This window comes from Lampetra planeri, chromosome 16 (assembly GCF_965212315.1).
Source record: "Lampetra planeri chromosome 16, kcLamPlan1.2.h2, whole genome shotgun sequence".
NCBI classification, from domain to species: domain Eukaryota; kingdom Metazoa; phylum Chordata; class Hyperoartia; order Petromyzontiformes; family Petromyzontidae; genus Lampetra; species Lampetra planeri.
The window spans coordinates 13,905,264-13,929,876 of NC_136122.1; the positions used below are offsets into that span (position 1 = coordinate 13,905,264).

Genomic DNA, 24,613 nt, shown 5'->3' on the forward strand with positions numbered 1-24,613 from the left:
CAGCAAGCACAACAACAGCACGCACAACAACACCAGGCACACCACCAACAGCAAGCACAACAACACCAAGCACAATAACACCAGGCACACCATCAACAGCAAGCACAACAACACCAGTCACAACAACAACAACAAGCACAACAACACCAAGCACAACAACTCCAGGCACACCATCAACAGCAAGCACAACAACACCAGGCACAACAACAACAGCAAGCACAACAACACCAAGCACAACAACACCAAGCACACCACCAACAGCAAGCACAACAACAGCAAGCACAACAACACCAAGCACAACAACACCAGGCACAACAACAACAGCAAGCACAACAACACCAAGCACAACAACACCAGGCACACCATCAACAGCAAGCACAACAACACCAGGCACACCACCAACAGCAAGCACAACAACACCAAGCACAACAACAACAGCAAGCACAACAATACCAAGCACAACAACACCAGGCACAACAACAGCAAGCACAACAACACCAGGCACACCATCAACAGCAAGCACAACAACACCAGGCACACCATCAACAGCAAGCACAACAACACCAGGCACACCATCAACAGCAAGCACAACAACACTAGGCACAACAACAACAAGCACGACGATTTCCACCACACCCTGCACCTGCATGCCCCACTGCGAGTGGTCACGCTGGATCTCATCTGATTACCCCAGCTACGATGGGGTGGGAGACAATGAGACGTTTGCTCACATCCTGGAGGTAGAAGGAAAGGACAGCATCTGCTTGGAGCCGAGTGACATCGAGTGTCGAATCTATGGCACCACGACGAACGAGCTTCAGCCGGGAGTGGCCTGTGACAAGGACGAAGGGCTGCTCTGTCGCAACGAAGCCCCCCTCTTCTTCTGCGATGACTACGAGATCAAGGTCCTGTGCTGTTCGGGCTGTGAGTCGGGCTGCTCAACCACCCCAGGAACAACTCCATCAAGAACACCACCAACAGCAAGCACAATAACAGCAGGCACAACAACACCAGGCACACCAACAACAGCAAGCACAACAAGACCAGGCACACCACCAACAGCAAGCACAACAACACTAGGAACACCATCAACAGCAAGCACAACAATAGCAAGCACAACAACAGCAAGCACAACAACACCAGGCACACCATCAACAGCAAGCACAACAACACTAGGCACACCATCAACAGCAAGCACAACAACACTAGGAACACCATCAACAGCAAGCACAACAACACTAGGAACACAATCAATAGCAAGCACAACAACAGCAAGCACAACAACACCAGGCACACGAACAACAGCAAGCACAACAACACCAGGCACACCACCAACAGCAAGCACAACAACACTAGGAACACCATCAACAGCAAGCACTACAACACTAGGAACACCATCAATAGCAAGCACAACAACAGCAAGCACAACAACACCAAGCACACCAACAACAGCAAGCACAACAACACCAGGCACACCATCAACAGCAAGCACAACAACACTAGGAACACCACCAACAGCAAGCACAACAACACTAGGCACACCATCAACAGCAAGCACAACAACACTAGGAACACCATCAATATCAAGCACAACAACACCAGGCACACCATCAATAGCAAGCACAACAACACTAGGAACACCACCAACAGCAAGCACAACGACACTAGGAACACCATCAATAGCAAGCACAACAACACTAGGAACACCATCAACAGCAAGCACAACAACACTAGGCACAACAACAACAAGCACGACGATTTCCACCACACCCTGCACCTGCACGCCCCACTGCGAGTGGTCACGCTGGATCTCATCTGATTACCCCAGCTACGATGGGGTGGGAGACAATGAGACGTTTGCTCACATCCTGGAGGTAGAAGGAAAGGACAGCATCTGCTTGGAGCCGAGTGACATCGAGTGTCGAATCTATGGCACCACGACGAACGAGCTTCAGCCGGGAGTGGCCTGTGACAAGGACGAAGGGCTGCTCTGTCGCAACGAAGCCCCCCTCTTCTTCTGCGATGACTACGAGATCAAGGTCCTGTGCTGTTCGGGCTGTGAGTCGGGCTGCTCAACCACCCCAGGAACAACTCCATCAAGAACACCACCAACAGCAAGCACAATAACAGCAGGCACAACAACACCAGGCACACCAACAACAGCAAGCACAACAAGACCAGGCACACCACCAACAGCAAGCACAACAACACTAGGAACACCATCAACAGCAAGCACAACAATAGCAAGCACAACAACAGCAAGCACAACAACACCAGGCACACCATCAACAGCAAGCACAACAACACTAGGCACACCATCAACAGCAAGCACAACAACACTAGGAACACCATCAACAGCAAGCACAACAACACTAGGAACACAATCAATAGCAAGCACAACAACAGCAAGCACAACAACACCAGGCACACGAACAACAGCAAGCACAACAACACCAGGCACACCACCAACAGCAAGCACAACAACACTAGGAACACCATCAACAGCAAGCACTACAACACTAGGAACACCATCAATAGCAAGCACAACAACAGCAAGCACAACAACACCAAGCACACCAACAACAGCAAGCACAACAACACCAGGCACACCATCAACAGCAAGCACAACAACACTAGGAACACCACCAACAGCAAGCACAACAACACTAGGCACACCATCAACAGCAAGCACAACAACACTAGGAACACCATCAATATCAAGCACAACAACACCAGGCACACCATCAATAGCAAGCACAACAACACTAGGAACACCACCAACAGCAAGCACAACGACACTAGGAACACCATCAATAGCAAGCACAACAACACTAGGAACACCACCAACAGCAAGCACAACGACACTAGGAACACCATCAATATCAAGGACAACAACACTAGGAACACCATCAATATCAAGGACAACAACACCAGGCACACCATCAACAGCAAGCACAACAACATCAAGCACAACAACAGCAAGCACAACAACACCTAGCACAACAACACCAAGCACACCAACAACAGCAAGCACAACAACACCAGGCATACCACCAACAGCAAGCACAACAACACTAGGAACACCATCAACAGCAAGCACAACAACAGCAAGCACAACAACAGCAGGCACACCACCAACAGCAAGCACAACAACACCAGGCACACCACCAACAGCAAGCACAACAACACCAGGCACACCACCAACAGCAAGCACAACAACACCAGGCACACCATCAACAGCAAGCACAACAACACCAGACACACCATCCACAGCAAGCACAACAACACCAGGCACAACAACACCAGACACACCAACAACAGTAAGCACATCAACAGCAAGCACAACAACACCAGGCACACCAACAACAGTAAGCACATCAACAGCAAGCACAACAACACCAGGCACACCAACAACAGTAAGCACATCAACAGCAAGCACAACAACACCAGGCACACCAACAACAGCAAGCACAACAACACCAGGCACACCATCAACAGCAAGCACAACAACAGCAAGCACAACAACACCAAGCACACCATCAACAGCAAGCACAACAACACCAGGCACACCACCAACAGCAAGCACAACAACACTAGGAACACCATTAACAGCAAGCACAACAACACCAGGCACAACAACAACAGCAAGCACAACAACACCAGGCACACCTTCAACAGCAAGTAAAACAACACCAGGTACACCAACAACAGCAAGCACAACAACAGCAAGCACAACAACACCAGGCACAACAACAACAGCAAGCACAACAACATCAAGCACAACAACAGCAAGCACAACAACAGCAAGCACAACAACACCAAGCACACCAACAACAGCAAGCACAACACCAGGCACAACAACAACAGCAAGCACAACAACACCAGGCACACCTTCAACAGCAAGTAAAACAACACCAGGTACACCAACAACAGCAAGCACAACAACAGCAAGCACAACAACACCAGGCACAACAACAACAGCAAGCACAACAACATCAAGCACAACAACAGCAAGCACAACAACAGCAAGCACAACAACACCAAGCACACCAACAACAGCAAGCACAACAACACCAGGCACACCACCAACAGCAAGCACAACAACACTAGGAACACCATCAACAGCAAGCACAACAACACCAGGCACACCATCAACAGCAAGCACAACAACACCAGGCACACCATCAACAGCAAGCACAACAACACCAGGCACACCACCAACAGCAAGCACAACAACACCAGGCACACCATCAACAGCAAGCACAACAACACCAGGCACACCATCAACAGCAAGCACAACAACACCAGGCACACCACCAACAGCAAGCACAACAACACTAGGAACACCATCAACAGCAAGCACAACAACACCAGGCACAACAACAACAGCAAGCACAACAACACCAGGCACACCTTCAACAGCAAGTAAAACAACACCAGGTACACCAACAACAGCAAGCACAACAACAGCAAGCACAACAACACCAGGCACAACAACAACAGCAAGCACAACAACATCAAGCACAACAACAGCAAGCACAACAACAGCAAGCACAACAACACCAAGCACACCAACAACAGCAAGCACAACAACACCAGGCACAACAACAACAGCAAGCACAACAACACCAGGCACACCTTCAACAGCAAGTAAAACAACACCAGGTACACCAACAACAGCAAGCACAACAACAGCAAGCACAACAACACCAGGCACAACAACAACAGCAAGCACAACAACATCAAGCACAACAACAGCAAGCACAACAACAGCAAGCACAACAACACCAAGCACACCAACAACAGCAAGCACAACAACACCAGGCACACCATCAACAGCAAGCACAACAACACCAGGCACACCATCAACAGCAAGCACAACAACACTAGGCACAACAACAACAGTAAGCACAACAATACCAGGCACAACAACAACAGCAAGCACAACAACACCAAGCACACCACCAACAGCAAGCACAACAACAGCAAGCAAAACTACACCAGGCACATCACCAACAGCAAGCACAACAATAGCAAGCACAACAACACCAGGCACAACAACAACAGTAAGCACAACAATACCAGGCACAACAACAACAGCAAGCACAACAACACCAAGCACACCACCAACAGCAAGCACAACAACAGCAAGCAAAACTACACCAGGCACACCACCAACAGTAAGCACAACAACACCAGGCACAATAACAACAGCAAGCACAACAACACCAGGCACACCAACAACAGTAAGCACATCAACAGCAAGCACAACAACACCAAGCACAACAACACCAGGCACACCACCAACAGCAAGCACAACAACACCAGGCACACCAACAACAGTAAGCACATCAACAGCAAGCACAACAACACCAGGCACAACAACAACAGTAAGCACAACAACACCAGGCACAACAACAGCAAACACAACAACACCAGGCACAACAACAGCAAGCACAACAACACCAAGCACATCACCAACAGCAAGCACAACAACAGCAAGCACAACAACAACTGCAAGCACAACAACACCAGGCACACCATCAACAGCAAGCACAACAACACCAGGCACACCATCAACAGCAAGCACAACAACAGCAAGCACAACAACACCAGGCACAACAACAACAGCAAGCACAACAACACCAGGCACAACAACAACAACAGCAAGCACAACAACACCAAGCACAACAACAACAGCAAGCACAACAACACCAGGCACACCACCAATAGCAAGCACAACAACACCAGGCACAACAACACCAAGCACAACAACAACAGCAAGCACAACAACACCAGGCACACCACCAACAGCAAGCACAACAACACCAGGCACACCACCAATAGCAAGCACAACAACACCAGGCACAACAACACCAAGCACAACAACAACAGCAAGCACAACAACACCAGGCACACCACCAACAGCAAGCACAACAACACCAGGCACACCATCAACAGCAAGCACAACAACACCAGGCACACCATCAACAGCAAGCACAACAACACCAGGCACAACAACACCAGACACACCACCAACAGCAAGCACAGCAACACCAGGCACACCAACAACAGTAAGCACATCAACGGCAAGCACAACAACACCAGGCACAACAACAACAGTAAGCACAACAACACCAGGCACAACAACAACAGCAAGCACAACAACACCAGGCACACCACCAACAGCAAGCACAACAACAGCAAGCACAACAACACCAGGCACACCACCAACAGTAAGCACAACAACACCAGGCACAATAACAACAGCAAGCACAACACCAAGCACAACAACACCAGGAACAACAACAACAGCAAGCACAACAACACCAAGCACAACAACACCAGGCACACCACCAACAGCAAGCACAACAACGCCAGGCACACCAACAACAGTAAGCACATCAACAGCAAGCACAACAACACCAGGCACAACAACAACAGTAAGCACAACAACACCAGGCACAACAACAGCAAGCACAACAACACCAAGTACATCACCAACAGCAAGCACAACAACAGCAAGCACAACAACACCAGGCACACCATCAACAGCAAGCACAACAACAACTGCAAGCACAACAACACCAGGCACACCATCAACAGCAAGCACAACAACAGCAAGCACAACAACACCAGGCACAACAACAACTACAGCAAGCACAACAACACCAGGCACACCACCAACAGCAAGCACAACAACACCAGGCACACCACCAACAGCAAGCACAACAACACCAGGCACACCACCAACAGCAAGCACAACAACACCAGGCACAACAAAAACAGCAAGCACAACAACACCAAGCACAAAAACACCAGGCACACCACCAACAGCAAGCACAGCAACACCAAGCACAACAAAAACAGCAAGCACAACAACACCAAGCACAACAACACCAGGCACACCACCAACAGCAAGCACAACAACACGAGGCACAACTACACCAGGCACAACAACACCAAGCACAACAACATCAGGCACACCATCAACAGCAAGCACAACAACAGCAAGCACAACAACACGAGGCACACCACCAACAGCAAGCACAATAACACCAGGCACAACAACACCAGACACACCACCAACAGCAAGCACAACAACACCAAGCACACCACCAACAGCAAGCACAACAACAGCAAGCAAAACTACACCAGGCACATCACCAACAGCAAGCACAACAACAGCAAGCACAACAACACCAGGCACACCACCAACAGCAAGCACAACAACACCAAGCACAACAACAACAGCAAGCACAACAACACCAGGCACACCACCAATAGCAAGCACAACAACACCAGGCACAACAACACCAAGCACAACAACAACAGCAAGCACAACAACACCAGGCACACCACCAACAGCAAGCACAACAACACCAGGCACACCACCAACAGCAAGCACAACAACACCAGGCACACCACCAATAGCAAGCACAACAACACCAGGCACAACAACACCAAGCACAACAACAACAGCAAGCACAACAACACCAGGCACACCACCAACAGCAAGCACAACAACACCAGGCACACCACCAACAGCAAGCACAACAACACCAGGCACAACAACAACAGACACACCACCAACAGCAAGCACAGCAACACCAGGCACACCAACAACAGTAAGCACAACAACACCAGGCACACCACCAACAGTAAGCACATCAACGGCAAGCACAACAACACCAGGCACAACAACAACAGTAAGCACAACAACACCAGGCACAACAACAACAGGCACACCACCAACAGCAAGCACAACAACAGCAAGCACAACAACACCAGGCACACCACCAACAGTAAGCACAACAACACCAGGCACAATAACAACAGCAAGCACAACACCAAGCACAACAACACCAGGCACAACAACAACAGCAAGCACAACAACACCAAGCACAACAACACCAGGCACACCACCAACAGCAAGCACAACAACACCAGGCACACCAACAACAGCAAGCACATCAACACCAGGCACAATAACAACAGCAAGCACAACACCAAGCACAACAACACCAGGCACAACAACAACAGCAAGCACAACAACACCAAGCACAACAACACCAGGCACAACAACAACAGCAAGCACATCAACAGCAAGCACAACAACACCAGGCACAACAACAGCAAGCACAACAACACCAAGTACATCACCAACAGCAAGCACAACAACAGCAAGCACAACAACAGCAAGCAAAACTACACCAGGCACACCACCAACAGCAAGCACAACAACACCAGGCACACCATCAACAGCAAGCACAACAACAATACCAAGCACAACAACAACTGCAAGCACAACAACACCAGGCACACCATCAACAGCAAGCACAACAACACCAGGCACACCATCAACAGCAAGCACAACAACAGCAAGCACAACAACACCAGGCACAACAACAACAACAGCAAGCACAACAACACCAGGCACACCACCAACAGCAAGCACAACAACACCAGGCACACCACCAACAGCAAGCACAACAACACCAGGCACAACAACAACAGCAAGCACAGCAACACCAAGCACAACAAAAACAGCAAGCACAACAACACCAAGCACACCACCAATAGCAAGCACAACAACACTAGGCACAACAACAACAAGCACGACGATTTCCACCACACCCTGCACCTGCACGCCCCACTGCGAGTGGTCACGCTGGATCTCATCTGATTACCCCAGCTACGATGGGGTGGGAGACAATGAGACGTTTGCTCACATCCTGGAGGTAGAAGGAAAGGACAGCATCTGCTTGGAGCCGAGTGACATCGAGTGTCGAATCTATGGCACCACGACGAACGAGCTTCAGCCGGGAGTGGCCTGTGACAAGGACGAAGGGCTGCTCTGTCGCAACGAAGCCCCCCTCTTCTTCTGCGATGACTACGAGATCAAGGTCCTGTGCTGTTCGGGCTGTGAGTCGGGCTGCTCAACCACCCCAGGAACAACTCCATCAAGCACACCACCAACAGCAAGCACAACAACACTAGGAACACCACCAACAGCAAGTACAACAACAGCAGGCACAACAACACCAAGCACAACAACACCAAGCACAACAACAACAAGCACAAAAACACCAAGCACAACAAAACCAGGCACACCAACAACAGCAAGCACAACAACAACAGCAAGCACAACAACACCAAGCACAACAACACCAGGCACACCACCAACACCAAGCACAACAACACCAGGCACAACAACAACAGCAAGCACAGCAACACCAGGCACACCACCAACAGCAAGCACAACAACACCAGCAAGCACAACAACAGCAAGCACAACAACACTGGGCACACCAACAACACCAGGCACAACAACAACAGCAAGCACAACAACACCAGGCACACCACCAACAGCAAGCACAACAACACCAGGCACACCAACAACAGCAAGCACAACAACACCAGGCACACCATCAACAGCAAGCACAACAACACCAGGCACAACAACAACAGCAAGCACAACAACACCAGGCACAACAACACCAGGCACACCACCAACACCAAGCACAACAACAGCAAGCACAACAACAACAGCAAGCACAACAACACTGGGCACACCAACAACACCAGGCACAACAACAACAGAAAGCACAACAACACCAGGCACAACAACAACAGCAAGCACAACACCAGGCACACCATCAACAGCAAGCACAACAACACCAGGCACACCAACAACAGCAACCACAACAACACCAAGCACAACAACACCAAGCACAACAACACTAGGCCCAACAACAACAAGCACGACGATTTCCACCACACCCTGCACCTGCACGCCCCACTGCGAGTGGTCACGCTGGATCTCATCTGATTACCCCAGCTACGATGGGGTGGGAGACAATGAGACGTTTGCTCACATCCTGGAGGTAGAAGGAAAGGACAGCATCTGCTTGGAGCCGAGTGACATCGAGTGTCGAATCTATGGCACCACGACGAACGAGCTTCAGCCGGGAGTGGCCTGTGACAAGGACGAAGGGCTGCTCTGTCGCAACGAAGCCCCCCTCTTCTTCTGCGATGACTACGAGATCAAGGTCCTGTGCTGTTCGGGCTGTGAGTCGGGCTGCTCAACCACCCCAGGAACAACTCCATCAAGCACACCGCCACCAACAACTGCTGCTACCTCTCCACCAAGCCTATCAACAACACTAAGCACAACAACACCAGGCACACCATCAACAGCAGGCACAACAGCACCAGACACATCCCTACCGACTGCACCACCAACAACTATATCTCAATATTCACCGCATGTGGTCACCTCGTCTGGCACCGTCATCACCACGCCGATCAGCAGCAGCTCATCGGAGGCGACCATGGATTGCTTCTGCTCCACCCCGTATGGCACCGTCGCGAGACCAGGTGAGGCATGCCTTCCCCCACGTCACAGCGTTTCTTCAGCCTGTGGCAATGCCCATTGACTTGGGGCTTTTGCCAGGAGATTAACAAAAATGTACCTTCGGGCACTACCAGCAGGGTCACTCTTCACGTTATATTTTAGGAGATTTGTTTCTCCATGTTATGGAACCAAGTGTCCTTTTGGAACTCTTCCAGTGTCCTGAAGGAAATGTCTCGGATCTACAGTTCCCATCAAGTTAACTTATTGACTCTCAGGGCGTTGCATCGTCCTGCACCTGCTGTAGAGATGATTGCAGCATGCTAATATATTTAATTCTCACAGCTGGAATTCTGAAAAACGAAGTGAACAAAAAAGGTTGATTATGACTGGGTCGATCTTACCTCGTCTCTTATTAAGCTATTCTAATTCCTTCATACATTACATTTTTCATCAATGACTGTTTATATTGCTTGTAAATCACTGATATGTTCTAGTGTGAGGGGCGCTCCATCACAAATCATTATGAACTCACTGCACTTTAGAACCCAATTTAAATGTGTTGTGACTTTGAATCTGGGTTTCGTCTGCCTACAGGCAGCCTGTGAACAGCCGCAACCCAGATTCAAACTCAGCATCTTAGTGGTGCCCCTGACCTCTGAGACCCCCAGCCACCTTAGAAGACATCTTCCATCTCCTGCACCCCCTGGGTCGCGCTGACTCCGGTTGCCCCCTCGGGAGCCTGCCATGCACAGCATATCTCAGGGCCAACGAGTCTCCCTCTAAGTTGAAAGAGGGTGATGACTGGTTTTAGAGTAAATTTCACAGTGATGTGTGCATTGAAAGAAAGTTAGAATTTAGCAAAACCAAAATGGTTTTACATGAGGTCAGCAGATGACAATGGAGGCAGATGCCAAACATTTTGTAAACATTTTCAATTTGCTTCAGAGAGGAGTTATGGACAAAGTGCAATGGCTCATAGCTGAAGTATAGTAGAGTTAAGGCTCACAAAGGTAACATATCTAGTCTTGCTTTGCATTCAAGGGAAGTGAGGTCATCTTGTAATTTTATTCATAACTAGCAGGAAGTAGCCGGTGTTGCCCGGGTCTTAAAATAGTTTAAAACAACTTTTACAAATGTAACAGCAGTGCGTACTGACTGTTGTGGTACCTGCTATGATTACAGCAGTGCATACCGACTGTGGTGGTACCTGCTTTCACTGCAGCAGTGCATACTGTGGTGGTACCTGCTATGATTACAGCAGTGCATACTGACTGTGGTGGTACCTGCTATGATTACAGCAGTGCATACCGACTGTGGTGGTATCTGCTATCACTACAGTAGTAGATGCTGACTCTATAGCAGTATATATCGACTCTATAGCACAAAGTACTCACCTGACAGAGTGGCGTGGTGAGGCCTAGTCCCGTGCGGTGATACCTGCTATGATTACAGCAGTGCATACCGACTGTGGTGGTAGCTGCTACATCTAGCGACTGTATAGTAGCAATAACTGCACGCATCGGGGTGGGGGAGACATCACACAGTGAAGGTTTTAATAGCATTTTAACGCGAAAGAAAATGTCCCCCCACCAAAGGCGCGTGAGTTGGTATGGTCGTGTGCGCGTGATAAATAAATAAATAAACGGTCTGCTGCCTATAGTGCGAGCATCTAGCGACTGTATATATTAGTAACTGCACGTATCGGGGTGGGGGAGGGGGACATGACACAGTGAAGAATTAACGTCAGCGTTTAGTGTATTTTAAAGCATTTTTAACGCGAAATAAAATGTCCCCCTCACTCTCACCGAAGGCGTGCGACTTGGCATGGGCCGTTCCCCCCACCTAAAGGCGTGTGAGTTCGTATGGTCGTGCACGCGTCATAAATAAATAAATAATAGTGAAGTGCACAAAAATCTCACTTAATCGCTAATTAAGCTAATTTAAACTTGACGGATGTGAAAAAGGAATAGCGGTTGGTGACCGCGGGGTTTACGGCGTGGTAACTGGCTATTTTGTTTCACGTCAACCCCACCGTTGGAGAGCCAAGCGAGCGACCACACACAAACCCACAAACCCACGATTTTTGACTTTTATATATATAGAAGAGAAGAAGAAGAAGAAAGATATAGAAGAAGATAGATATATAGACGTTTCTGGGTGTAGATCGCGTTATTTATAAATGTGTCGCAACCCTCCACCACCCGACACGGCCAATCAGTAAAAAAGTGTCACGTTGACAAAAGACAAATAGTTCACTACTTTAGCCCACCGGTGTGTTAAAGAGTGAATCCACAACATTTCCAATTTTGTTTTTTTATTGTAGTTGTACATTTACTCTTGAAGTTCCTGGTGTATAGATAATCATGTTTTGTATGCACGAGGTAGAATTTTCGAATGAGATGGATTTGATGCTATATTGTTATGATCTATGATATTACTAAGAGGAAAGTGTGCAGAGCCGAAAGATGCAAACAATGAGTCCGAATCCAGTTGAACTGCCCTGTTGATTTAATGTAATAAAATCAGAGAATAAAGTACGTGCAACAAGCAGCAGCATAGATGTATTGCTGCAGATGCTCGTTTCTATATATTGATAGTAGAGTTGGACTGAGCACAGAACCCTGTGGAACACCTTTGCATAGTCGAGGGAAGTCAGAGGACAGATTGCCCAATGTTCTGCATTGTTTCATACCATATACATAATAGAATCATGGCAGGGCATGAGAGAGAGCCTCTACACCGCAAATGGAAATGTGGTCAGACCGAGGCGTCTTAATGTCCCCAGCGGTGTCAAAGCCTGGGGGAGACTCAAGAGGTCCACTCCTCGCAGATTCACTCTCCTCGCACCCCAAAGGGGGAGCAGCACACGTGATGAATGCGGCCTCCTGATTCGCGCTGTGTGGTGGGGACACCCATGCCACGTGCCGGGCGCCGCTCACTCTTGTGCGACGCGTGCTGCGTGTCTGCGTGCGTGCGCGATGCAGGTGAGGTCGTGTACAACGGCACCATGGACGGCAACATGTGCTTCATCGCCATCTGCTTGCCCAACTGCACCGTGCAGAACCTCTTTGTGCCGTGCACCACCACGACCACCATCCTCCCCCCCACCACGCCCATCACCACCACTCCCACCTTCACGAAACCGACCGCCGAGCCTTCATGTGTTGGCTGCCCGGCCCTGTACCCGCCCAAAGCAGTGAGTGACCCCTGCACAACACCCTCCCCCTGAGATGTTTGAGGTATTATTGATTTGCCTGCCAGACACCGTAATGCAGCAATAGTAATAATAATCATAATTTTTGTAGGTTTTTCACGGTTGTGCTGTATTTTCATGTCGTACTGTGTGTTGTTCGGCGCGATGTGCGACGTTTTGGTTCAACGTGCAGATTCTTTGAGCTAGAAAGTGAGCTGCAATTCAGTTCCTAGTGACTCCTTGCGATTAATTATTGATTCACTGGAGGGTGACGGGGGTGGTAACGGTTATGGCAATGGTGCACACTTGCAGGAGAACACCACGTGGATTGATAATTGCGTGCAGAAGATCTGCACGTCCTGCAACATCGTCAAGTCCGCCCCGCTGATATGCCCCCCCAACAAAGGCCCCATCAAGTGTCCCCACAACAAAGTCCCTCGTGTGGTGTACACACACAACGCCTGCTGCTTCCACACCGTATGCGACTGTGAGTACACGGGCCGGTACGCGAGCTGGTGGGTGAGGGTCAGGGCCATCCATAGGGGGGGGCGGGGTAAATCCACCGTGTGGGCCCCCCCAGACCTAAACCGGAAGTATTACATCTGGCACCATGATGTCGAAGCGTGAGGCCCCCTCAAAGCACAGGGTCTGGGACGTTTACACCCAATTCGCCGTGTGCTCTAGGGAGGGCTCGGGTGAGGGTGTGCGTAGAGGGTGTGATATGTGAGTGGCTGTTGGTTGTGGGGTGTGACTGAGTGTGTGTGTGTTCGTGTGTGCGCACGGTAGTGTGGGGAGAGTGGTGGCGCTCCAGTTTGTGTACAGCGCTACGAACCCGCTGACTGCTATCAGTGGAGAATATCTGAACCGGTCCTGGTTCTCTCCTCGTTTGACTCAGCCTCAAATGAGTACCTGTTGCAATCTGTAAACATCACCATTAAGGAGACAAAGGTGGCCAGGTATGGTGTTGGCCACCCACCCCCTCGTGTCCTGTGCCGGTCTTTATAAATGGTCGCTTAACAGCACTTGCCCCAACAATCTGTTAAAGGCTCCACGAGGAATCTTTGTCTTTGCACACGGTAGTGGTGTGTGTAAATGTGTGTCAGGTTGTGGTGCGTGAGTGGGTGTGCGTCTGTGTTGTGATGTGAAACTCCGAGTGTACACTGGAAGGGGGGAGGGGGCTTGATGTCCAAAGAAAACCTCCCACCGAGAAGCTCCACAGGCAGCAGAGGTCTCTGCTCAGGGCAGACTTCCTGTCGAGCGATGAGAGACGTGCGGCGTTGCATTTCTCTGCCTATTGTGCCGATAAGAAACATCCAGCAGCGTCGGCTGGGATGCCGTAGCTTCAACAGAAGTAAAGTTTGCCCTTGATTTGTTGGAGATGCGGAGTAAGTGACGTGTTGAACGACACGTGACTTCTGCAGGTGACTGCGGCGGCATGGGTGACCCCCACCTCATGACCTTCGACGAGGTCTTCTACAGCTTCATGGGCAACTGCACGTACGTCCTGGTGGAGGAGAAGTTCACGCGGCACGACTTCTCCGTGCACCTCACCAACTACGACTGCAACAACGCCGTGACGTGCACGCGCGCCATCATCGTGCGCTACAAGAGCGTGACCGTCAACATCACGGCGCCCGACGACGCCAACAGAGCCTTCAAAGTGGTACGTGGTGCACGCACACACATCTCATGCACGCACGTGCGCGTGTACGCTCATACAACAACAACTGTCACCGTTCGCCAGTTTGTGGTGGTGACGTCACCGATTAATTGTCGGCCGTGAGCGGGAATCGAACTCGGGTCACTGGGTTTGTAGCGCAGCACGCTAACGACTACACTACTGATCACGTGCACGCACACCCGCATACACACGTGTGGAATCAAACGCAGGATTTCGGCTGATCCCAGCTGTGCCGGCTCCGTGTCTTTGGCCCTTGAGCCAGTGGGAGGGATCCCTCCGAGTCTCACCGCCTCTGCTCGGTGCGCACAGGTGCAGGTGAACAGGCTCAAGGTGCGGCTGCCCTTCGTGCAGGGCGGCGTGCACGTGCAGATGCGCAAGATCTACGTGCAGGTGACGGTGCCCGAGATCGGGGCCACCGTGGAGTTCGGCGGAGACCGCTTCTCCATCCACCTGCAGCACGAGTTCTTCTACAACAACACGCAGGGCCAGTGCGGTGAGCCGCCTCCGCGCGCAGCTTCCGCTCGCCGCCCCCTTCCGCGAGGAAGGAGCGGCCACGGCGTTCGCGACGGCTTCTGCTTTGTGCGTGCGGCGGAGTTGACGGCGCTCGTGCCTCCCCCCGCTCCGCCCCCACCTCTACCCCCCGCTCCCAGGCACGTGCGACGGTGACGGTGCTAACGACTGCGTGCTGCGTAACGGCACCGTGCTGGCGCCCGACCGCTGCGTGGACAGCGGCTGGGACTGGGTCACCAACTCCACGCCGTGCCACCCGCACGACCACCCGCACGACCACGGACCGACTCCGACTGCAGGCCCATCCTGCCCACCCCCGGGCCGCCCCTGCGACCTGCTGATGCACCCGTACGTGAGGCGACGCACACTCGCACGCACTCGTGCAGAAGGGCGTGCGTGCACGTGTGTTTAGGTGCTCACTAACAGCACTTGCTCCAACTGCCTTTACAGGCTATACAGGGGATCTTTGTCTTCCTGAGTGGAAAACAGTGATAAGGTGGTTAGTCCATTGTGATATGAACACGGCGAACCTATGGAAAATATTTCTTCCCCCGTCACACCACATCCAGTATACCTCGTGGTATAGCTGTGCCTACGAGTCACAAGCCACCTACTCCAGTCTGAGCCAGATAACATTCAGTGAGAAGTTATGCCCTGCCCACAACCCCAAGTCGATCAGCAGATCACGTACGCTGGGGTCTTCTTGCGTGTTGATACGTCCACGTCAGCGTCGGTGGGTGAGGCCAGTGAATGGCTTCACGAGTGTCCCCGTGAACATCTGAAATGCTGATAGCGGATCATCGACGTGGGGAGCGGCATAACTGTATGGTCCCATCGTGGGGTAAAGTGTGAGTACTCACCCCTCTTCCAAGATGTCTATCCAGCGTGGAACAGTAGGCATCGTACCTTCACGCACCTGCGATTAGCATGGTTGGCTATGTACGGTGCGAAAGAAGTTCAACACATATACTCCAGAGGGGGCTCTCTAGTACCGTCTTGAGTGGAGGCTCGGGCAAGCAAGTGCAGGGCTGCAGCTTTATCACAAGCCATCCGTTTAATGCAACAATGCTCACATCGGCGTTGCTGCTGGCGCCGTGCAGGCTGTTTGAGGTGTGCAGGAGTCTGGTGAACGTGGACCCGTACCTGTACGCGTGCAACTACGACGCCTGCCACTCGCCCGGCTCCATGGCCTGCAGCTCCGTGGCGCTCTACGCCGAGCTGTGCGCCCAGCACGGCGTCTGCGTCGACTGGCGCCCACTCGCCGACGGCCTCTGTCGTGAGTCGAACAAATCGCCCTGGGACGTGTCGCATCTCGTCGGGTTTCGGAAGCTAAGCAGCCTCGAGCCTGGAAATGGCTTGGACGGTTGACCGTCTTTGCCAAGTGCTTGCCGGGTGTTGTAATCGTGGGGCCGTGAGGCGTGGCCGGGAGGTGGCAGCGCCGATCGTCGCGCCCCGTGCGTCTCCTCGCGTGTCCCCGCTCGTCCTGGCGTGACTCCAGGTGTCCGCGTGTCCCCGTGCGTGCGCAGCCTACGCGTGCGACGCCCCGCTGGAGTACCACGCGTGCAAGGAGGACACGTACTGCTTCCCGGACAGGTGCGTTCCACGGCCTCTTGCTAAGGGAGGCTTCCCACGAATCACCGCGGTCCATCGTGTCATCCTCAGCGTCGTCGGCAATGATCACTCCACGGCCGGCTGAAGGTTTCGCCAAAGTTGTCGTCATCTCTCACGATGCCGCGATGTGACAATCCACTCGATCCATTACGAGCAGATCTCATCTTTCCATCTCCACAGAGGATGTTGCCCTAAATGTTATTGTGTTGCGGAACCACTAACTACGACCCCGGACTGACTCCGTCCGATCTCTGCATCCTCAGCGTCGAGGACCCTCACGCCATCCCCACCCGGGTCGAGGGCTGCTTTTGCCCCACCGGGACGCAACAGCACAGCCCCAGTCATCCCGAGTGTCTCAAGAGCTGCTTGTGTGCGTACACACACGTACTCACACACTTACACACGCACACACGTACTCATACACTTACACACGCACACACGTACTCACGCATGCTGTCACTCACGTATGCACACACTCACGTATAAAAAAGACAAAGACAAAGATCCCCGTGTAGCCTGAACAGACTGTAGGGGCAAGTGCTGTTAGCAAGCACCTATAAAGGCGGCACTGCACACGAGGGGGTGGGTGGCCAGCACCACGCCCAGCCGCCTTTGTCTCCCCAGTGGTGATGTTTACACATCGCACCAGGTTCTCATTTGAGGCTGAGTCGACCTAGGGGAGGCCCAGGACCGGTTCAGGTAATCGTCACCGGTGTTGGCCATGAGCGGGAATCGAACTCAGGATGCCGGGTTCGTAGCGCAGCGCGCTTACCGCTACACTGCCGCTCCGCACTAATATCTCACGTATACACACACTTGCACATGCACGCACACAGTCACTCACGCACTCATGCCTACACGCACTCACTCACTCACGTACTCATGCGTGTGCACATACACTCACGCACTCACATGTGCAAGCACGCACACTGCGTACCCGAGATGCATGCGCACCATCGGCCCCACACGCCCAGCATCGTGCCTGCTGCACAAATTATTTATTATTCAGATTTACAACGAAGCAAACCGACAAAGAGAGACGCAGGATGTACAGGCATCCAGTGGATGTTTATGGGTCTGGAGCAGAGCCAAGTAGCAGGAAAGAGAAGCAGAGTAAATAGAAATAAGAGAGAATAAAAGGACAGAAGAGAGAGAGTTCGGGGGCGGCAAGTAGAGAGCAGGGAGTTGTGTGGTCAAACCAGCAGAGGTCGGCACCGAGGGAGCGTAGCTTCCGGTGAAGATCGGCGAACCCTGCGGGGGATGCGGAAGACGTCTGAGCGCCTGCTGCATTACATTCAGCCATCGTTCACACGAGGAGCGAACGTGATCCCTCCACTGTTCCACGTGGATTTTAACTGACCGTGTCTTTTTTCGTCGTGCGTGTGCGTGCGTGCGTGCATGTGCGTGTACCCACGTGCCTCCGTGTCCGTGGGCCGCAGTCTGCATGACGTTGAACGGGACCGTCGTGCCGGTGAGTGACGCCGCGGCTTCTTCCCATGCCGCCGTGGCCACACGGGCCGTGTCCGGTCGATGGTTCGCGACGGGCTCCGCGACCCTGCTCCGACGCACGAGAGCCGAGCTGCCAAGAGGCCCAGATGGTCCCCCTGGTTTCACCGAGGCTGTCCCGGTGTTTGTCAATCGATTCCACCTATCGTGGTGTTTCCTGGCAGTGACCTGAGCGCTGCCCGTTGCAATTGGACATTCGTCAATCGCTTACAGCTTAGCGGTTTTAGTCGCCGAGTTCATTTGTCGCAGCTTCTTGTCCATTCTTATAATTAAATAATAAACTTGCGACTATTTACGTCATTAATGAAAACTTACCGAAACAGGAAAATGCGCGCAGGCTGCACATGGGATAACCGCATCTTCCAACCGTTTGAGAGTTGGGGGCCACACATTGGTCCCTCAAGCTGGTGGGCCCAGGTAGGCTGGAGCAGGTGGCACGCGTCTCGTAGCTACAGCCCACGGTGAGAGGTATTCTGGATGTGGTGTGCCGGCTGCAATGAAGCCCTGCTTGTTGTGACTCCTGTGATGCCAGGCTGGCACCAAGTGGGAGGAGATGTGCACCAAGTTTGCATGTCTGGAGATTGGCGACCTCGTGATGCTGTCGGAGCAGAAGTGCATGTCCATCAACCGCAGCGAGTGCAGCAGCAAAGTCAGTGGGGGCCACGTGAACGCACGCACGCACACACGCAATCATACACGCACACACGCACGCACACACGCAATCATACACGCACACACGCACGCACACACGCAATAATACACGCACACACGCAATCATACACGTACACACGCAATCATACACGTACACACGCACGCACACACGCAATCATACACGTACACACGCAATCATACACGTACACACGCACGCACACACGCAATCATACACGTACACACGCACGCACACACGCAATCATGCACGTACACACGCAATCATACACGTACACACGCACGCACACACGCAATCATACACGTACACACGCACGCACACACGCAATCATACACGTACACACGCACGCACGCAATAATACACGCACACACGCAATCATACACGTACACATGCACGCACGCACGCACGCACACACGCAATCATACACGTACACACGCACGCACACACGCAATCATACACGTACACACGCAATCATACACGTACACACGCACGCACACACGCAATCATACACGTACACACGCAATCATACACGTACACACGCACGCACACACGCAATCATACACGTACACACGCGCTCCCAGACTTGCACAATTACAGTCGTACCCAACAGCAGACACACTTAGATGTGGACAAAGACAAGCCAGAGACACACGGACACGCACGCAGCTTGACGAGCTCTCTGTGTTTGTTTCGCTCCGGCAGGGTGGTGAGGTCGTGGTGAAGGACTGCTGTGAGATCTGTAAGTTCCTCATTCGCACAAGCATCACAGAAGGGTGGCGGAGGGCACATGGCACGGCGTGAAACGTGCAGGCACAAGCTCGCGCTCACTCTGCGTCTCTCCCCGGTCGCTCGCGTACAGGTGAACTGCCGGTTAACAGTGGGCACTGCCAAGTGTTTACCACGGAGGAGATCCTGATGGTGGAGGGGTGCGAGTCCGTCTACCCGGTGAACGTGACGTACTGCGAGGGATTGTGTTCATCGGGCAACTGGTAAGGGCCTGTCCCACGCGCTCCCTTCACACGCAGGCACGCCCATCGCACTCGCTCACAGAAGTGGCATAGCTACTGAGAGTGCAGAGGGGGGGACATTAGACAGTGTGGGAGAGAGAGAGGGGGGGGGCATGCCAAGCACGCTGTGCCACAGTCACCTAACCACAGAGGTGCGCCCAGGGGGTGCACAATGTAGGGTGACTATTGCGCTAATGTGTAAAGAGACTACGGTATACGAGGCAAATGCAGTTGCAAGTGAAGTTGCAACGAATCAACCGCTCGGCATCAAGTTGTGATGTGAATGGGAGATTCATAACGTCGAACGCGCACAGAGTTCGTTCACTCTCAGAGAGAGAGACCCATTTCTGAATGCGGGAAGGCAGCCCAAACTGGTGCCAACAATTGCCCAACCTCCGTGTCCCTATATTGGAACGTGTTTTTCCAACTCCAGAGTATCAGGAAAATAACCTACACGTGCACAGGGGTGGTAAACACTCAACATCTCCAACAATTGCCCAAGCTCTGCGGTCCTATATTGGGATGTTTGTCCAACTCTTCTATCGACTGTTTATTCGCTGCCTGCATATCACGTCGCGTTCCCTCCTCAACGCTCACACATCGCCTCTACACCCGCTGCCCTGCTTTCCGCACGCGCGCACGCACGCAGGTACACGTCCGAGGGCACGTCCAGCCAGAACTGCTCGTGCTGCCGCGAGGTTCGCTTCGAGAAGCAGGCGGTGTCCCTGCGCTGCGCCGACGGCTTCAAGGAGTACGACTACCACCGCGCCCTCGAGTGCCGCTGCGAGCCCAGCGCTTGCACGCCCGCGGCAAGCATGGCCGCGCTGGCGACGCACGCCCGCAGTGCCCGCCACTCGCCCGCCAGGGACCGCGGACGTCGCTAGCGCTCCCGACGACGACGACAAACAACGACGGCTGGCAACGCGGCCGCGGTCGGGAAGAACGCGTGTGAGTGAGTGTGAAAGCAAACGAGCGAGTGGAGGTAGCAGATGTGGGGCGGCCCTGTGCAGGGGGAGCTCGTGGCGGGTAGGAGCTCACAGTGAAGGGGTGGAGGGAGTCCGCTATTCGCGACACGGTGGATGATCAAGGCATGGAGGGTGGTGTGGCGTGTTCCACTGTTTCAGAGGGGTGCAATAGCGATTCGTCGATTCACATCGGTTTTGCTCGTCATGCACGTAGCGGAGTCGCCTTCGTGAGACACGCAGGTGTTAAACCCTCGTGTGCGTTGTGTCTAATTGGGTCACTCGACTCCCATGGCCTCCTCGAGTCTGCTACCGCTCATCGTGTTGGCCTCGCATCCAGATGCCAGAGCGGCTCCTGACCATCACAACTCAATTAGGCTTCCCCGAGTCAATAATTGGCTCATTATTATTCCCGCTTCTGCTACTTTGACCACAATGGAATCGTTGCTCTGGACCTCGGGGTTCTTGTTTGTAGAGTGGTGGCGATGTAGAGGCTCCTTCTGGGTTTAATAAATGATTCAACTGCAAGGTGAGCTTGCCGTCTGGTTGTTGTGTGTGTGTGTCTCGGCGAGTGTGGGGAGCACGGGCGTGGTGTTGCAACTGTGGTGCTTGGTCGAAAAAAGTACCTCGAATATTGGCAGAAGTCGCCACCCCTTGTGAGTGGTTGGCTGAGGTGCCATCTGTGGAGGAAGTGTTATGTATGTTGATGACCTGGTGATTGCTGCTCACTCAGAGGAGGAGTTGGAGGTGCTGCTGCTGAACCTGGAGAGTGCCAATAAGAGGTGGGGTCTTACCATCAGCCCCACCAAAACTAAGTACCTGCCTGGGAATTTGGTGCCACCAAACACTTCACCCCTTCAGCTCCCTATTGGTGATGGAACGGTTGTGGAGATAGTGGAGAGTTTCCCATACCTGGGCAGTGTGCTCATGACCAGCTCCGGTTTGACAGCAGAGGTCTCACTGAATCAGTCGAGCGGCATTATCATTTCATCGGCTGGGCAATGCTGTGTGGAAGCTACCTGGTATGTCTCTCCGCACGAAGCTTCGGGTCTTCTCGGCCACAGCCATGCCCTCCCTTTGTGCTTGTGAAACGTGGACCCCCCAAATGAAACACCTGCGCCAGTTAGAAACATTCAGGCTGTCCTGCCTACGATCCATCCTGGTTTAACCAGGTTGGATTGTGTGAGGAGCTGACAAATACTTGAAACATCTGGACATTCCTATCAGTGAGCTCCTCCGGCAGGCAAGGCTGCGTTGGCTGGGTCATGTAGCCCACATGCCCAGCCACTGCATGCCTAAACAACTTTGCTTTGGCCTGATAGAGGGGGCTAAACGGGCGCGGTATGGGGTTGAGAAGACACGGAGTGATGTTTCAGTTTTCATTTATTAAGTATAGTCCTGCTCTTGACTCGGGTGCAACCGCAACAAACAAACAACACGATCAAAGAACATCTTAAAGTGACGAAGCACAACAAAAATCCAGGAAAAAACAGCTAAATCTTCCAGAAAAAAACACCGAATATCAACTTGTGTGCAAAAATCCCAGTGGGATGCAAGTCAAACAATAACAACCATAAGACAATTTAGATGAAAGTTATCAGGCTAACTCTCTACTATAACAAACAAACATGGCTAAACCATACGTTTTCGAAATCACCAAAATAAAGCTATAAAAACAATGTAACAACAGTGATCAAGGAACTGCGATTCAAATGTAACAATAAACGATGTACAGGAAGACGTGGAGCTGAGTGGACCTGCCGATGACTGGTACCAGCAGTGTCAAGATCGGCCTCTTTGGAGGAGGTTCGTGAAGGACGCTACTGGGCAGTTGGAGGCAGTCGCCCTCCAGCAACAACAGAGGGCAGAGGAGCGACGCTCACAACGAGCGGAGCGCCGGGTGGCTAAAACACAGAAAGGTGGCACAGTTGGGGGCACAGGTGGTGCATCAGCCAGTCATCTCGGTCCTCTCAGTCAGTGGACCCATGGCATCTGAGTCTGTTCCGTGACCTCCTGCCAGCACGCATTCGACACTACACGTGGCCTGAACGTGCACATAGCCTGGCACAAGCGCCGTGGCAACGTCACCGCCACTTAGTGGCGAATGGCGGTTGTTGTTGTTGTTGTTTACACGAGAAGACGGTTGTGGGGAGTGGTCGTGGAGTGCATAGCGCGCTGTGCTCTGAACTGGCGACCCGAGTTCGATTTCCGCTAACGGCCAACACCTTGAATCGGTTCTGGGCCTCTCCTAGATCAATTCAGCCTCAAACGAGTACCTGGCGTGGTGTGTAAACATCGCCCACGAGGAAGACAAAGGCGGCAGGGCGTGGTGCCGGCCACCCACCCCCTCGTGTGCCGTTCCGGCCTTCATAGGTGCTCGCTAACAGCACTTGCCCCAATAGTCTGTTAAGGCTACACGGGGTCTTTGTATTTGTTGACACGAGGACACACCTAGGAACACGCGAACGTTCGCTTGCTCACAGATTACCCAAAGATAAGAAATGAACTCGCATCTCTTACCCAAGGGTCGCCACATCCAACACTGACTGGAACTGGGGTCGTAGCGAGGGTGGAAAAACCCCACCATGCACATGAGTGGGTAACACTTAAAGCTCCGCAAAGCTTGATTCAAGAATCCATTGCCGTACTGCCATCTGCACGGATATTACCTTTATTTAAACCCACGTGAGAGCTCAAGCTTTCTTGAGCCTAAACTGTCTGTTAGAATTTCTATTTAAAGCTTTCGTGACTGCAGGGATTCATCTTCTTGGTTCTTTCGGTAAAGTCACGTAGAAGGGAAGTAATAAAATAATAAAAATAAAACATAATAAAATAAAATAATTCTCACGACGTTTCGGCTACAACGCAAGCAGCCGTCTTCAGGTGTCTCATTCTTCAGGTGTCTCATTCTTCACCTGAAGACGGCTGCTTGCGTTGTAGCCGAAACGTCGTGAGAATTATTTTATTTTATTATGTTTTATTTTTATTATTTTATTACTTCCCTTCTACGTGACTTTACCGAAAGAACCAAGAAGATGTCTGTTAGAAGTCGCTGTGTCAAGGCCATCGCGATGCACGTCGCCTGTCAACCACGTTAAACCCTCGCGAGGCGCAGCTAT

At 52.0% G+C, this 24,613-nt stretch overlaps 2 protein-coding genes across 2 annotated transcripts in view; both read left to right on the forward strand.

Annotated features, from left to right (window-relative positions):
• LOC144722982 (uncharacterized) overlaps nucleotides 1-19,630 on the forward strand; it is a 61,523-nt gene extending 41,893 nt beyond the window's left edge. The window contains exons 27-42 of the mRNA XM_078601453.1: nucleotides 695-910; nucleotides 1,829-2,058; nucleotides 5,396-5,682; nucleotides 6,460-6,554; nucleotides 8,696-8,925; nucleotides 9,406-10,380; nucleotides 13,342-13,553; nucleotides 13,863-14,037; nucleotides 14,972-15,213; nucleotides 15,541-15,724; nucleotides 15,882-16,089; nucleotides 16,842-17,017; nucleotides 17,268-17,334; nucleotides 17,616-17,722; nucleotides 18,792-18,823; nucleotides 19,391-19,630. Of these exons, the coding sequence (XP_078457579.1) occupies nucleotides 695-910; nucleotides 1,829-2,058; nucleotides 5,396-5,682; nucleotides 6,460-6,554; nucleotides 8,696-8,925; nucleotides 9,406-10,380; nucleotides 13,342-13,553; nucleotides 13,863-14,037; nucleotides 14,972-15,213; nucleotides 15,541-15,724; nucleotides 15,882-16,089; nucleotides 16,842-17,017; nucleotides 17,268-17,334; nucleotides 17,616-17,722; nucleotides 18,792-18,823; nucleotides 19,391-19,615 (3,661 nt within the window). The 3' untranslated portion in view covers nucleotides 19,616-19,630. The remainder of the gene's footprint in view (nucleotides 1-694; nucleotides 911-1,828; nucleotides 2,059-5,395; nucleotides 5,683-6,459; nucleotides 6,555-8,695; nucleotides 8,926-9,405; nucleotides 10,381-13,341; nucleotides 13,554-13,862; nucleotides 14,038-14,971; nucleotides 15,214-15,540; nucleotides 15,725-15,881; nucleotides 16,090-16,841; nucleotides 17,018-17,267; nucleotides 17,335-17,615; nucleotides 17,723-18,791; nucleotides 18,824-19,390) is intronic.
• Nucleotides 19,631-20,148: 518 nt separating this feature from the next.
• LOC144723095 (von Willebrand factor-like) lies at nucleotides 20,149-22,022 on the forward strand. The gene is made up of 3 exons (XM_078601685.1): nucleotides 20,149-20,264; nucleotides 20,385-20,514; nucleotides 21,182-22,022. Exons 2-3 carry the CDS (start codon nucleotides 20,441-20,443, stop codon nucleotides 21,414-21,416), a joined length of 309 nt encoding a protein of 102 aa, XP_078457811.1. The 5' UTR covers nucleotides 20,149-20,264; nucleotides 20,385-20,440; the 3' UTR covers nucleotides 21,417-22,022.
• Nucleotides 22,023-24,613: the final 2,591 nt, after the last annotated feature.

What these genes read in the sequence shown, in the direction of transcription:
- LOC144723095 (XM_078601685.1), top strand. Translation starts at nt 20,441, where the DNA reads ATGGTGGAGGGGTGCGAGTCCGTCTACCCGGTGAACGTGACGTACTGC. An exon ending in TTGTGTTCATCGGGCAACTG is followed by an intron (nt 20,515 to 21,181) that starts GTAAGGGCCTGT and finishes GCACGCACGCAG; the next exon opens with GTACACGTCCGAGGGCACGT.